The sequence below is a fragment of the Pteronotus mesoamericanus genome, unplaced genomic scaffold (assembly GCF_021234165.1).
Source record: "Pteronotus mesoamericanus isolate MK-2021 breed Mesoamerican mustached bat unplaced genomic scaffold, CSHL_Meso_final contig_130, whole genome shotgun sequence".
Taxonomy (NCBI): domain Eukaryota; kingdom Metazoa; phylum Chordata; class Mammalia; order Chiroptera; family Mormoopidae; genus Pteronotus; species Pteronotus mesoamericanus.
In genome coordinates, this window is record NW_026555060.1 from 13,784,382 (window position 1) to 13,798,602 (window position 14,221).

The 14,221-nt window shown below is 37.1% G+C and overlaps 1 protein-coding gene across 1 annotated transcript in view; it reads right to left on the reverse strand.

Annotated features, from left to right (window-relative positions):
• APBB1IP (amyloid beta precursor protein binding family B member 1 interacting protein) overlaps positions 1–14,221 on the reverse strand; it is an 86,302-nt gene that overhangs the window by 46,345 nt on the left and 25,736 nt on the right. Inside the window, exons 2-4 of the mRNA XM_054592507.1 lie at positions 4,558–4,629; positions 3,391–3,478; positions 1,307–1,599 (exon numbers count right to left, since the gene is read on the reverse strand). Of these exons, the coding sequence (XP_054448482.1) occupies positions 1,307–1,599; positions 3,391–3,478; positions 4,558–4,629 (453 nt within the window). The remainder of the gene's footprint in view (positions 1–1,306; positions 1,600–3,390; positions 3,479–4,557; positions 4,630–14,221) is intronic.

Sequence of the window (14,221 nt, forward strand, 5' to 3'; positions counted from 1 at the left end):
AAGATAAATACTGTATGATCTCACTTATATGTGGAATCTAAAATAGTTGAATTTGTAGACAGAGAGAGTAGCACAGTGGTTGCCAGGGAGTGGGGATGAGGGAAAGAGGGAGATGTTGGTTAAAGGGTATAAACTTCTACTTATAAGGTAAGTAAGTTTGGGGGATCTAATTCCAGCATAGTGACTATAGTGAAATATACTGTATTATATATTTGAAAGTTGCTAAAAGTGTAGATCAAAATGTTCTAACCACATATACAGGGAAAAGGTGACTATGTGAAGTGACGGAGGTGTTAATTAACCTTAGTGTGGAAGCATTTCACAATGTACATGTGTATCAAATCATCATGTTGTACACCTTAACCTCACAAAATATTATGTCACTCATAGCTCAATAAAACTGAAAAAAAGAGCCTCTGCCCTGTGTGGATCACTAATTTTTCAATAATTTTCTATAATAGATATGCAATAGAGCAATGAATATGATTTAATATTCGATACATATTTAGTATTTGTTCATTCAAAAGGCATTGTAGAAACTTCCAGAGTTCCTAGGGTTGTATTTATAGACACTGATCATCAGTACTCAGTTCAAAAAATGTGGAAGCCACAGGAAATGGAGCAAGATTCTTACTCTAAAATATTTCTAAAGTGGCTCACCCTAAGAAAAAATCTTAAAAGTTTTTGTTTTTTTACTTTTATGAGAGATACGCTATGAGCTAATGTCCCAAACAACAACCACATCAACTTTGGTTGTTTTCCCAGTATTTGCGAATGTATTAACATCAAGCACTCATCGCCTGCCTGGCCCGCAGCACCCTTCCCTGCCTACGACAGGACATGTGATCCTCAGATATATCTTTGCCCTACTGAACAGGACTGCCCAATTCAGCACAATTCCATTCAGCTCAATTCAGAAACATGTAAGAAATGTTTTCTATTCTTCATGTGCTCTGCTAGCCCCAGGGACTCAGAAATGTATAAATCAGTTCCACAGTTCATGCCACGTTAATAAAACATTACCCTCCAAAGTTGACTATTATCAGGAAGTGCTGCATATGAATATAGATTTTAGCCAAACTATAATCATTCCTGATTATGGCCTTAATGTGTTCTTTACACATATCTGTGAGTCTTATTTTTGGAGCACTCTGCCTTTACAATGAACATACTCTGTATCCTTGTTTCTTAGCATTGCAGAGCTTTCAGAGTACAAACTTAGGAAGTAATTCTCACTCTGAAGAAAGTTGAAGATAAGGGGTAGCAGAGGTCAAGGGTCCTGCCACCTCTGGCCCCATGCACATACCGGAGAGAGGAGTTCAGGGGGTGGTGGTGGTGGAGGAAGGTCTAACATGGGATCCTCTGGTGGAGGTGGTAAATCATCTTCATACAGGCTCATACTAGCTGCAGCGGCATTTGCTCCATAACTGACAGAGGCTGCGCCACTGGAACTTGATACGTCCGGAGGTGCTGAATGCTGTTGTTTCTGAGAAGACTCTTTCTGTGCCTGGATTGTCCTCTGCTCAGCTTCACTGATATCTGCTACCAGATCCGCCATGAGTGCATCTAAATCTTGGTCTTCTAGAGCATTTAAGGATTCTGGTATGGAAAATCACATTAATAATCAAAATAAAAATTTGTGCCTGGGAAAACTGAAAAAAGGTCACTTTAAAGGGTAATATTGGAGCCCTGGCTGGTGTGGCTCAGTGGATTAGTGCTGGCCTGAGAACGAAAGGGTCACTGGTTCAATTCCTAGTCAGGGCACATGTCTGAGTTGTGGGTCAGGTCCCCAGTAGGGAGCACGCGAGTGGCAACCACACACTGATGTTTCTCTCCCTCTCTTTCTCCTTCCTTTCCCTTCTGTCTAAAAATAAATAAATAAAATCTTACAAAAGGTAATATTTGAGTACTGGTTGCCAGGGCTGAGGGTGGGGATGGGGAAATAGGGAGAGGTTGGTAAAAGGGTACAAATTTTCAGTTATAAAATGAATAAGGTCTGAGGATCTAATGGTGACTATAGTTGATAACACTGTGTTGTAGAGCTGACATTTGTGGGGAGAGTAGAACTTAATTATTCTTATAAAAAAAGAGAAAAGAATACATATGTGAGTGTGGAGAAGCAAACCTTCATTGTTCATATGTGCACGTATATGCTATCTATTAATGTGGTAATTTTACAAAAGTGTATTGCTTTTTTGAAACTTCATGAGTGTTACCCATGCAAAAGTGCTTCATAGTTTGCCTTCTTTCATTTAATGTTATGATGGAAATGACAGATAACAATAATGAATTTATATGGCAAATAATAGAAAGGAGGCTGGGAAAAAAAGAAAATTGAAAGAGGTGTATTATAATTTATCAAGATATAGGCACTGGTACCTAAATGTTTATCGAAAAATTATTGAAAAAGCAGAAACAAACTTGGTGAGTGTCCAAAATAAAACTCGGAATTCTGGATTTCTATAACTAGGTTTCTCTATTATATTGGTTTTCATTCTTTTGGTAGACTCTGTTGGTCTTTGGAAAATCTTTTTCAAGTGTTGCAATGAATGAGAATTCATTTGGAAAGGATTACTTCAAGAATCATTGTAATTTGAATAGCACATGGGCTAAAGATTGTCTTTGCACTAAATAAGAAGAGAGGTTTTTTAAAAAAATTCTCATTCGAGGAGAGGAAGGGAGAGAGGGGGGAGAGAGAGAGAAATGGAGAGAGAGAGACACACATCGATGTGAGAGGCAAACATCAATCAGTTGTCTCCCATGTGCACCCTGACCGGGGATCAAACCCGCAACCTAGGTATGTGCACTGACTTGGAATTGAACCTGCAAGCTTTTGGTGTACAGGACAATGCTCCAACCAACTGAGCCACCCGTTCAGGGCAAGAAGAGAGATTTTTGTTAATAAAATAGCATGACTATCTCAGGGAGAATAAAAAATGTCAAATAGAGCAAATATATCATATTATATGATAGTTATATATGGAAATTAAAATGTATTTGGAACATCTATTCATGTATTATCAATCATTATGAAATAAACAGTTCAACATTATCCTTGAAGAAATATTTGCTTATTAATATTTACTTATTCTACCATATGCTATTACTCTAAAAGCTTAGAAATAAGAAATTCCCTTTATTTCTTAAAAAAAGGTTGAGACTTTACACAAATGCAAGGTAGTGTTCCCCTTCATTACAAGCAACAATATCTTCTCACCCTCTCAATTCAATCCAGACACAAAAAAATGCAATCTGAAGTCCAAGGCTATAAAAATTATAATTATCATAATGTCTAGGTTCCTTAAATTTTTTTTCAAATTGTAGTTTCACACTGATTTTAGTCATTATTATGATTTCAAATTACTTTCGGAAAGAAATTATTACACTTACCATTTAAATCTTTAAAACCCACACTGAAGTTGAATTCAGCTCTGGGAGGTTTAGGGTCCGAAGGCGGAAGAGTGTCGACTCCTAAACTCTGTGGAAACAGATCCCCGCCCCGCAAAGTTAATCATGATACTACTATTTTTGCAGGAATTTAATCATTAAGTCAAAAGTCACTTATTGTTTACACAGTTTTTATCTAAATTTAGAAATAGCATTCTTATTTGGAAATGTTTTTATGCGATTTCTTCCCCCTACACAAGATTACAACTTAAAAATGATTCTAGAAAGTACATCTTGAAACAAAACAGGTCAGCTGAGAATAAGAGTGAGATAGTTAATTTTTACTAATGACAGAAATAATTTCCTATATGATGCATTTGTGACATCTGCACTTTACAGTATTCTTTAAAAACACACAATTCTTCAATTTTTGTAGAAAAGTTTTGTAGAAAAGTTTAAGATCCCTACCTTATTTAGGAATATTGGGTTACTCTTATTTCAATACCTGAAGCAGGAAGTGGTGAGCTAACATCTATGAGAGCACTACAAGGCATGCTAGCTGCCTGGGCCAGGGGTTCTCGGGTCAGCAGCCTCTGGGCTCCTCTCAGCCTGACAGGGACTGATCTCTGAGTTAATCTGATCTTTCTTAGACCTGGAGCCTATGGCTAAGTGGCTGTCACACTACTTTGAAGGGACGGAGTTCTTACAGTGTAAAGAAGCTACCGTAACTCCCTGTTAGTCCTTTAAACTGTAGCATTTCCTCAAAAATTGGCCAAGAATATTTATTGAAGACCATGCAATTTTCTTCGCTAGCCTTTCTATACAAGTAAAAGCAAGAGAAATTGTTCAGTGGTGGTAGGTGTGGCAGGACTTCCCTTGGGGAAATTCCTCTGTTGGCTCAATGACTGACCGTGATGAGCACAAGAACTGTTGTGACAGAACATGTGTGTGACCGACGTAGTCAATGACCTGAACTCAGGCGTAATCAGGAGAAAAGCTTTATTTTATCCCACACTGTCACAGTGACATCAGCAATACATAACATCAATTATGTATTACATAATATTGTCAATGCCCAGTTTTTCAAAAGATAGCTCTCTTTTCATATTAAAATCAATATGAGTAGCCCCATTTTTTTTTATAATTTGAAAGTTAAAAAGGATGATTTACCTGGGTCAAAAGATCCATCTCTCCCAGCAAATTGCTGAACATTTGGTCTATATCGTCATTTGACTCACCCATCTGAAAAAGAAAGAAACCCAGATATAAATAGTCTAAGAAAAGCCTGATCTCTGGAGAACTGTCCCACCTCTTATTCTTTCCCTAAGTGCCCCATCCACGGGCAAGTCGAGAAGAGAAGGCCCTGTGGAGAGGAAGGTTCACTTCAGTCTGAAATTCCATGATGGGGTCCTCTCCAGTTTGCTTGGTCCAAGATTGAAGCAAAGCCTGGGAAAGCACCTCATAGCGACAATCAGACTTTGTTGCTCCAGACTAATCTAGTCTCTTTGGGGCCAAGCGGACAAAGTGGACACTGTTCAGGTATTCACCTCACCCTAGGACACCCTGCTTAGAAGAGGAGAAAGCTTCATGTTGCACGTGGTTATGAAGGAGAGAGATGCAGAACTTCACCTCCACTTACAAATTTACACAGACATATGTCAGGAGTGGGTAAGCATCTCTACCAAACGATTCTCTGAAATAATAGCTTTTGGTGCATTTATGTGGACGTAGTGGGATGACAAACAATTACAACTAAAGCAGTGACAAAATCAAGTGATGACAAAGAAATAAATCATGCTGTCTCCTACAGACTAACCTTCCTTCACCTAGGACATATGAAGCAGTTGCCCAAGAGAGGAAAAGAACTTCCATACAATGTTTCCAAACAGCTGTGAGGCGCAGCTAGCTGCTTGCTTCCCGACATTTTCTGCAAGGCTGGATTAGGAAACTAGGAGACAGGATTACTGGCTTCCTTCGGCTGCTAATCAGTATGCTTTTTGACAAAGGGGATTAACTACTGTACTTCATCTGTAAAATGAGGAGTTTCCTGGAGACAATTTCTAAGGGTCCTAAATGCTTAAAATGTTAGAAGATTAATGTTAATTACAGTTCAAGCTAAGCAGTCTGGTAAGAGTAGAGGGTCAGCATGTAATACTTAAACCAAACAATATTTATGTGTGTGTGGGCATATTTGTGTGTTAATCATTTCATATGTTAACTTAAAGATATACAAAAGTAGAGAAAATAATATCATGATTTTCATGTACCCAATGTCCAGCTTTAACAATGATCAACTCACTACTGATCTTTTAAATTTGAATATCATATTTATATCCTCCCCCAATAATTATGTTGAAACAAATACTATTTTTCCATAAATATTTCGGTGTGTAGCTCAAAAAGATTTTTCTTTTCCTTTTCTTTTTTTTTTTTTTTTAAATTTTCCAGAACACCTTATGTGGCTTCCTGCGGAGGAGGTATCTTGCAGGAGCATGGGTAGCTACAAAACTAGGCTGGCCAGGAAAGAGCCAGGAAGGGGACTTCAGTTAAAATGCAAGAGGTCTGTAATACTATGGGATAAGCACATTCCTAAGCAGCAGACATGCCTGAGATGATCAGGTGTGATTACACACAGGACAGGGAGGAATCAACGGAAGCCATTCAGCGAATGCTTAGGGTCCTATCACACAGGTAGGCAGGTGCGCACCCAGGTGTGAAAGTGACAGGCAAGGCAGACACTGCAGGAGTGAGTCTACGTGAGCATGTCTAAGAGGTCAGGGAGGACTTGCACAAAGCTTCAGTGAAGAAGCACGGAAGATGTTCATCCTATTTTATGTGGGTTTTTGGGCTTATGGTTTATTGCAGTCAGGAGAGGGAAAAAGAACCGCAGGCAGGGAGGGGAGTCAAAGTGGGATCCATTCCCAGGGAGTGTTACCTCCTCCCAGTTGCTTACAAAATACCTGAGTCATACCCTCCCTTCTTCAAATTACCTACAAAGTAGAGGAAAGAAAGTATATCAATAAACAAAGTACACAGGGTTTCACAAGCTATCTGCTCAAAAAATGAATATTCTATTCCATTCATTGTTTTAATAAGAGGAAATGAACAGAATAAACAATAAAATTCAAGAACAGCCCATTTATTTTCATTAGAATATTATGTAGCACAATAATGTGACAAAATAGAGGAATCCTTCAGAAGAATTAACAGGAAAAGTTGACAGTATTAGTGTTAACATATTTCAAATTTTTCATAAGAGAAAAGTAATCCATTCAAAGTGAAAAAAAACCAGATTTATGTTTTGACCTCAAAACTGCCAGCCAATATTACAATAAACTCAAAGGAACCAGGGACAATGCTAGTAAGGAGAATCCTGCTATTGATGTTTTCTCTTATTAGTACAGTTGGAAAAGCACTAAAATGATGAATATAGTCTTGAAAGGAAACATGGCGTCCATGAGTCAGAAAAACCCACTGAGCCCAAAGCCCTTAGTTTCTCAGCCTGTACACAACTCTGACACAAAACGGGTTAAAGACATGCCAGAATGAATCATGCATCTGAGACGGAAATAACTCAAAACAGTACATTCTCATAAATTCTGCTGAGCCTTCCTAGATTCATCTGTAAAAACCTTTCCTCCTGCCCTTTCAGTCCTTTTCTCCAGAGTCTGTTGATATGGAAACACTAAAAGCAGTCAACATCAAAAATGTCCTGTAAATCCAGTCCTCAGTAAATCTGCTACTGAATGAAGCCCACTTTAAAGGAGTTGCATCCCTGGTGAAAATAATAAGACATTCATTAGAGTTAAGGGCTCTTGTTAATATAACTTCATACATTTGTATTAATCTGAAACATAATCATTTTACATACTTATCCATCCTGCCCAGCAAGAAAATCTTCTTTTTGGAATGGACAGAACAAGTCACACAAATATATACAACGTACACATGCACACAAGTGTGAGAAAAGAGCAATGTGTCTATTTGTATGTGGTATTTTCCAAAGTCAAAATCATGATGAGGAAGAAAGAGAGAGAGAGAGAGAGGGGGGGGGGGGGTGGTAGAGAGAACACACAGCCACGAGGGCTGTAAGTGTTATTTGGGTTAACAGCAGGGTGGAGCAGCCTCGGTGAAGTAAGAGGTTGCAAAACAAGCAATGTGCACATCATGTTGGGTGGAATTAACATCTTTTTGTGAGTATGTCATTTGTGAGTTCCCTTTGTGTCCTGGGAAGAACAACATACTGTTGAGTAAAAGAAAAAACTAGAACAGTACTTTATCAGATAGATATGTCAGGTATTTTTTTTTGGACAGGGGTTTGGTAAGGAGTGGGTTGGAGAGAGGCTGAAATCCTGCTGAAGATTCCCTGAATTTCCAAGGGAATTTCCCCCAATACTCAATACTTCCCTAAGGCTCAAATTTCTAAGTCTCAGTTTTCATCCTCAAATAGTTTCTCTTTTCCACATATATAAATTTCATATGTAAACTTCCTATAGACATATTTAAAAAATGTCTAGCAAAAAATGATACACATGTGAAGGATGGGTGTGTAAGCCAAACTTGTGGTAATCATTTCACAATATATACATGTCACATCATTATGTTGTACACAAACTTATACTGTTACATGTCAATTATATCTCAATAAAGCTGGAAAAAAAATCTATCCTCAGTACTCTGATATGTATGAGCAACAGTATATTTTTTATGTTTATGGCAAAACTAACCTCATATATTTAATTCAGTTTGGATGCAAGTGTTGTTGCTATTTGGATTAGTAACTTCATGTTTTTGGACCTAAATCAGGACAGAAAGTCTTCAATTGTAACAGGCATTTTCATTATTATTCTCCCTCTGGTGCATTCTCCTCCTACATGCCCTAATTTGGCTAATGGTCATTATTCACTTTTTAGTCCAATATAGAAACCTTGGCATAATCCTTGACTCCTCCCATTTTTCCATCCCTCATCAGCACCTCTAGCCTCCAGCCTCCCAGATCCCCCATCAAGCCTCACCACCGTCACTGGGAATTGGAAATACAAATTTGAATGTCTCATCCTCTTGTTTGAAAACCTTCCATGACTGATCAAGATGAAGCAGAGAGAGTTCAGGTCTTAGTATATCTTTTAAGTCCTTCATAATTTCCACAACCTGCTTTTCAGGGTTCAGTTCTTGCCATTCAGGGTCCTTGACACTGTCTGAACAGGATTTAACAAATTCTCTTTGTCGTTGTATATGCTATTCTCTTTAAATAACATCCTCTTCTGTCTACGTCTCCTTCACAAAATCCTATTTATCATTCAAAATCCAGCTCTTGTGTCAATACTTTAACGGTGTCTTCAAAATCAGTAGAGAGATTTGCTTGCAGTTGCCTCTGGGAACCATATCAGTAAATCCAGGTCCCAGCAACAACACTGATAATGTATTTAACCCCCTAGGCTTGTTTCCTTGCCTATAACATGAGGGGAATAATATATAATTCATAGGACTGTTGTGACACTTAAACAAAAATAGCATATGGTCCATGGTGTTTATATACTCAATAATAGCATTTACCATACTGAATCATGCTCTTTTTGTTACCATGTTAGAATCTCTTTCCAGACCGGGAGCTGTTATTCAGGAAGGATCAGATCTTATTCACCTTTGTGTTAAAAAATGCTAAGTAACCTCCAAAACTAATAGGAAAAAAGTGAGCTAGAGGACAGGTCTCAGGCTACGTAGAAAGTGCTCATTCTACCTCCTACGCCCTAGACGTGGACGCTGCTGCCCTGCACTCGGAGCCCTGACACCGCACTCCGGGGCTGGACAGCCCTCAGAAGACGCCGAACTCCTGTCTTCCTACGACTATCAGGGCAATTAAACAAAAAGTCTATTTCTAAGCTGTTATCTAGGTTTGCGGACCTTCGTTCACTTTTTGCAGTGCTTTCCAAGTGAGTAAATACTGATACTTATACAAATACATTTTGTTGGTAAACACAAAGATTTCATTGGAGTTCACATCTATTTAGGCTTAGAATCAGTTTTCAAATCTCAAATTTTTTGAGCAAAATCTAATAGCTACCCCGCTTGAGTTATATTATTAACGGCTTTCCTTCTTAGCTAATTCAATCTTAAGTCAGTTATTATTTCGAGGAGTCAGTTAGTTAACCATTATTTAACATATAAAAACAAGTTATATCTTCTACCTTAATTATTCCTTTATTCACATCACTTATCTAATTAATTTAAACCCCATAAACATAAATGTATCCCTCACTTTAGAACAGCTTCATTATACGGTAATATATTAGGTTATCTGTGTCAGTTTAATATATAATTTATAATATACTTATGTGTTTTGCTATTTACTTAGAATTATATGCCTCTGCTTTGTATTGGGTTTCAAAATAGAGAATAAATTATATGAGGTCTGTCTGGAAAAAGTCTAGCCATTGTTAGGATAACACGAAAGGTTTGAGCGACATCAATGTAAACTGGCAGCCAAGGAGGAGAGTGGACTGGAACACGCTTGTGTGAACAAAGACAACTTCATTGTCCTAGTCAGTGTACTAGTCAATGGTAGACACCATTGAGTGAGCATGTGTACTGTGTGGCCATTGCATTCAAAATGACTGAGCGAGTAGAGCAGCACATCTAAACCAGTTTTGCATTAAGTTTGAACATTCCTCCACAGAAACTATTTGAATAATTCAGAAGGCCACAGCTATGGGCACCTGGTGATTGGCACCTTCATCATGACAACGCACTTGCTCATGCATCATGTCTCATGCAGAGTTTTCTGTGAAACATCAAAAAACCCAGGTGACTCAGGACCCCATACAGTGCAGATTTGGTGCCCTGAGACTTCTGGCTTCTCCCTAAATTAAATTCACCTTTGAAAGAGAAGAGATTTCAGACAGTCATGAGATTCAGGAAAATACTACGGGGCAGCTGATGGCAATTGGGAGAACTGTGTGAGGTCCCAGGGTGCCTACTTTGAAGGGGACTGGGATGCTTTTGTCCTATGTACAATATTTTTTGTATCTTTTACCTTCTTCAATAAATGTCTCTATTTTTCATATTACATGGCTGGATACCTTCTGGACAAATCTTGTATATGTGTATTTGCTGATACCAAATTTTGTTTTTTTATGTGGTTATATTTATTTTGTTTTTGATGCAATTGTAGTTTCCAAATTCTCTTCAAGATGTATATTTGTCTACAGTTAGAATATTGGGAAAACACATTGTTTATTTATTTTTAAAGATTAATTAATTTATTTTTAGAGAGAGGTGAAGGGAGGAAGAAAGAGGAGAGAAACATTGATGTGAAAGAGAAACATCAACCTGTTGCCTCTAGCACATGCCCTGACCACAGACAGAACCTACAACCCAGGCATGTGCCCTGACTGGGAATCAAACGTGACCTTTTGTTCTGTGGGTTGATGCCCAACCAAGTCACACTGGTCAGGGCAACAAATTATTTATTAATATTTTAAATTTTTTATTATTTTTATTTTTTAATTTAATTTGTTGGGGTTACATTAGCTAATACATTTATGTAAGTTTCAAGTGTACAATTCTATAATACATCATCTGTATATAGTACTGTGTGTTCACCATCTGAAGCCTAGTGTTCCATCACTATTCATCCCTTTACCTTCTGTGCACCTCCACTTCCCTTTCCCTCTAGTAATCACCATACTGTTGTCTGTGGCTATGATTTTTTTTTTTTTTTTGCTTAATCCCTTCACCTATTTCATCCAGCCCCCAACACCCCTTTCTTTCTGATGGCTGTCAGTCTGTTCTCTGTATCTATAAGTCTGTTTCTATTTTGTTCATTAGATTACACACATAAGTGAAATTATCAAATAATATTTGTCTTTCTCTGACTGCCTTATTTCACTTGGCATAATACCCTCTAGTTCCATCCATGCTATTGCAAAAGGTAAGATTTCCTTCTATTTTTACAGCTGAGTAATATTCCATTGTGTAGATGTACCACAACTTTTTAATCCGTTCATCTACTGATAGGCACTGGGGCTGCTTCCAAATCTTGGCTGTCATAAATGAACATAGAGGTGTATATATTCTGTTGAATCAGTGTTTCATGTTTATTTGGATATATTCCCAGAGTGGGATTGCTAGGTCATAAGGCAGTTCCATTGTGTTTTCCACAGTGACTACACCAATCTGAATTCCCACCAACAATGCACGAGGGTTCCCTTTTCTGCACATCCTTGCCAGCACTTGTTGACTTATTGATGATCGTCATTCTTTCAGGGGTGAGGTGATATCTCACTGTGGTTTTAATTTGCATTTCTCTGATAATTAGTGACGTTGAACATCTTTTCATATGTCTATTGGCCATCTCTATGTCCCCTTTGGAGAAGTGTCTATTCAGGTCCTTTGTCCATTTTTTAAAATTGGAATCGCTATTTTTTTTGGTATTGAGCTGTTTGAATTCCTTATAAATTTTGCATATTAACCACTTATCAGATGTATCATTGGCAAATATGTTCTCCCATTCAGCGGGTTGTGCTTTCATTTTGTTGATGGTTTCTTTTGTTGTGCAAAAATGTTTTAGTTTGATGTAATTCCATTTGTTTATTTTTTCTTTTGTTTCCCTGGCCTAAGGAGGAATATCAGAAAAAATATGAGAAGTACGCAAGATTTTACTGCCTATGATGTTTTCTAGGATTTTTATGGTTTTGAGTTTTACATTTAAGTCTTTAATCTATTTTGAGTTTATTCTGGTGTATGGTGTAAAAAGGTAGTCTAGTTTCAACTTTTTTGCATATATCTGTCTAATTTTCACAACATCATTTATTGACTCATGTGTTTATATTTAAATTTGCTAATTTGTAAGAACAAAAGTGACCACACACATGAACATGTTCAAATACTGCTCTCATACATGTTATACTTCCTTGCTATAAATTTCATTTTGAGCATGGTATTATTAAATTAAGGGTTTATTGAAGGCATTTAAAACTAAAAGATTTATTCATAAAACATACACATTTGTATATTAAATGGGTAATAAAAACTTATAAGAATTTTTCATAAAACAAAATCCAGTGAAAAAGACTGCTTTTGATATGGATTTTATAAAGTGCATCTAACAACTTCAAAAAATCAAAAAGTTAACGTTTTTCTTTTGTTATTATCAATTCTTGACTTTACGGAATGATACATGCAGTGGCAGCCAGCATCAGTGCCATAAAGAGCTTCATGTTATTCCAATCTTTATAAGGAGTTTATTTGTCAAAAGTCTGCTTCCTTGTGGTGCCCAGTTAAGATGTTATGAATTCATGGATAGTCTAATTGGAATGGTTATAAAGCTCACCTTTTCAGCCATGCTCTTAGTTATGTATAATCTTTACTTGGACTGATACTGATACTTGGTATCACTTGGTTATACTGATACCAATAGTGGAATAATAATTTTAGAACAGTAAGAATTAAAGAAAAAAAATAGTTGTTAGTTAAAAATTTAAAGAACACAACAAGAAATCTATAAAAATGACTTTCTGAGATAAGTACTACATGATTACATTTATATGTGGAATCTAATGAACAAAATAAACTAACAAACAAAATAGAAACAGACTTATTGATGCAGAGAACAAACAGACAGCTGTTAGAGGGGAGGGATGGTGGGGAGGCTGGGTGATAAAGATGAAAGGATTAAGCGAAAAAAAAAAGTCAAGCCCAAAACAAACCACCTCATAGACACAGACAGCAATACGGTGGTTACCAGAGGGAAAGGGGGTGGGGGAGGTGGAAGAGGGAAAAGGGGGGATAAGTGGTGACAGAAGACTTGACTTCGGGTGATGAACATATGACACAATATACAGGTGATGTATTATAAAAGAGTATACTGAAACCTATATAATTTTATTAACCAATGTCACCCCAATAAATTTATTACAAATTAAAAAAAATAAAATTAGGTACCGGTAAAATTTTTAAAAATGATTTCCTGATCAATAAAATTATCATTCAGTTAAGTTCATATATGTTAGAATTGATCTTCAAAACTCCTACCAGAACAGTTGCTACCTATCTACCAAGGAGAAAACAGCCCTCTCTGTTCCTTCTGAGAGTGACTGTGGGTTGAGAGAGAGAGAGAGAGAGAGAGAGAGCGAGAACTCCCTCCATTACCTCTATCTGCCTGATAATAAAAATAATATTAGGTGTTTTCACTCTGTGCCAGGCCCTGTCCTTGTGCTTTACATGGATTTGTGATTAAATCCATCCTCACCACCACCCAAGATAGGACAATTTTATTTCCCCCAGTTTACAGATGAGGAAGCTAAGGTACCCAGAGGTTAAGTAACTTGTCTCAAGTTGTGCAATTTAAGTCAGTCAACAAATATTTATTGATCCCAGTTACTGTTCGAGGCTTAAACAAACCTCTGGAAGATTTTTTTTATGGATTTCCCCCAACTGTATTTATCTTTATCAACGTGCCAAGGATGAACTATCTAAGAGACTTTATCTATATACCATATGCCTTTCCATGTTAAAGAGTATTAAATCAAAATGTTTGCATCCTTGCATTGAGACTGTTAATTTTTTTACTCTACATCCTCTCATGTATTTCTTAGTGCAGGTGAACAGTGTTTTGAGACTATAGCTAGATTGCCAGAGCTAAACTATAACTAGAAGGAGAAAAAAGGTCTAAAATCTGAGACTCTGTCAGTATCAATTTGCTTTGGAATTTTTATTCTTTTTAAATTAAAAAAAATAGTCATGTTTATTTTTTCAAGGAGGAAAATCAGCCCACAGAGTACAACTACAGATACACAAGAAGAGAAAATTTTTCAAAAATGTGTTCACGATAGGG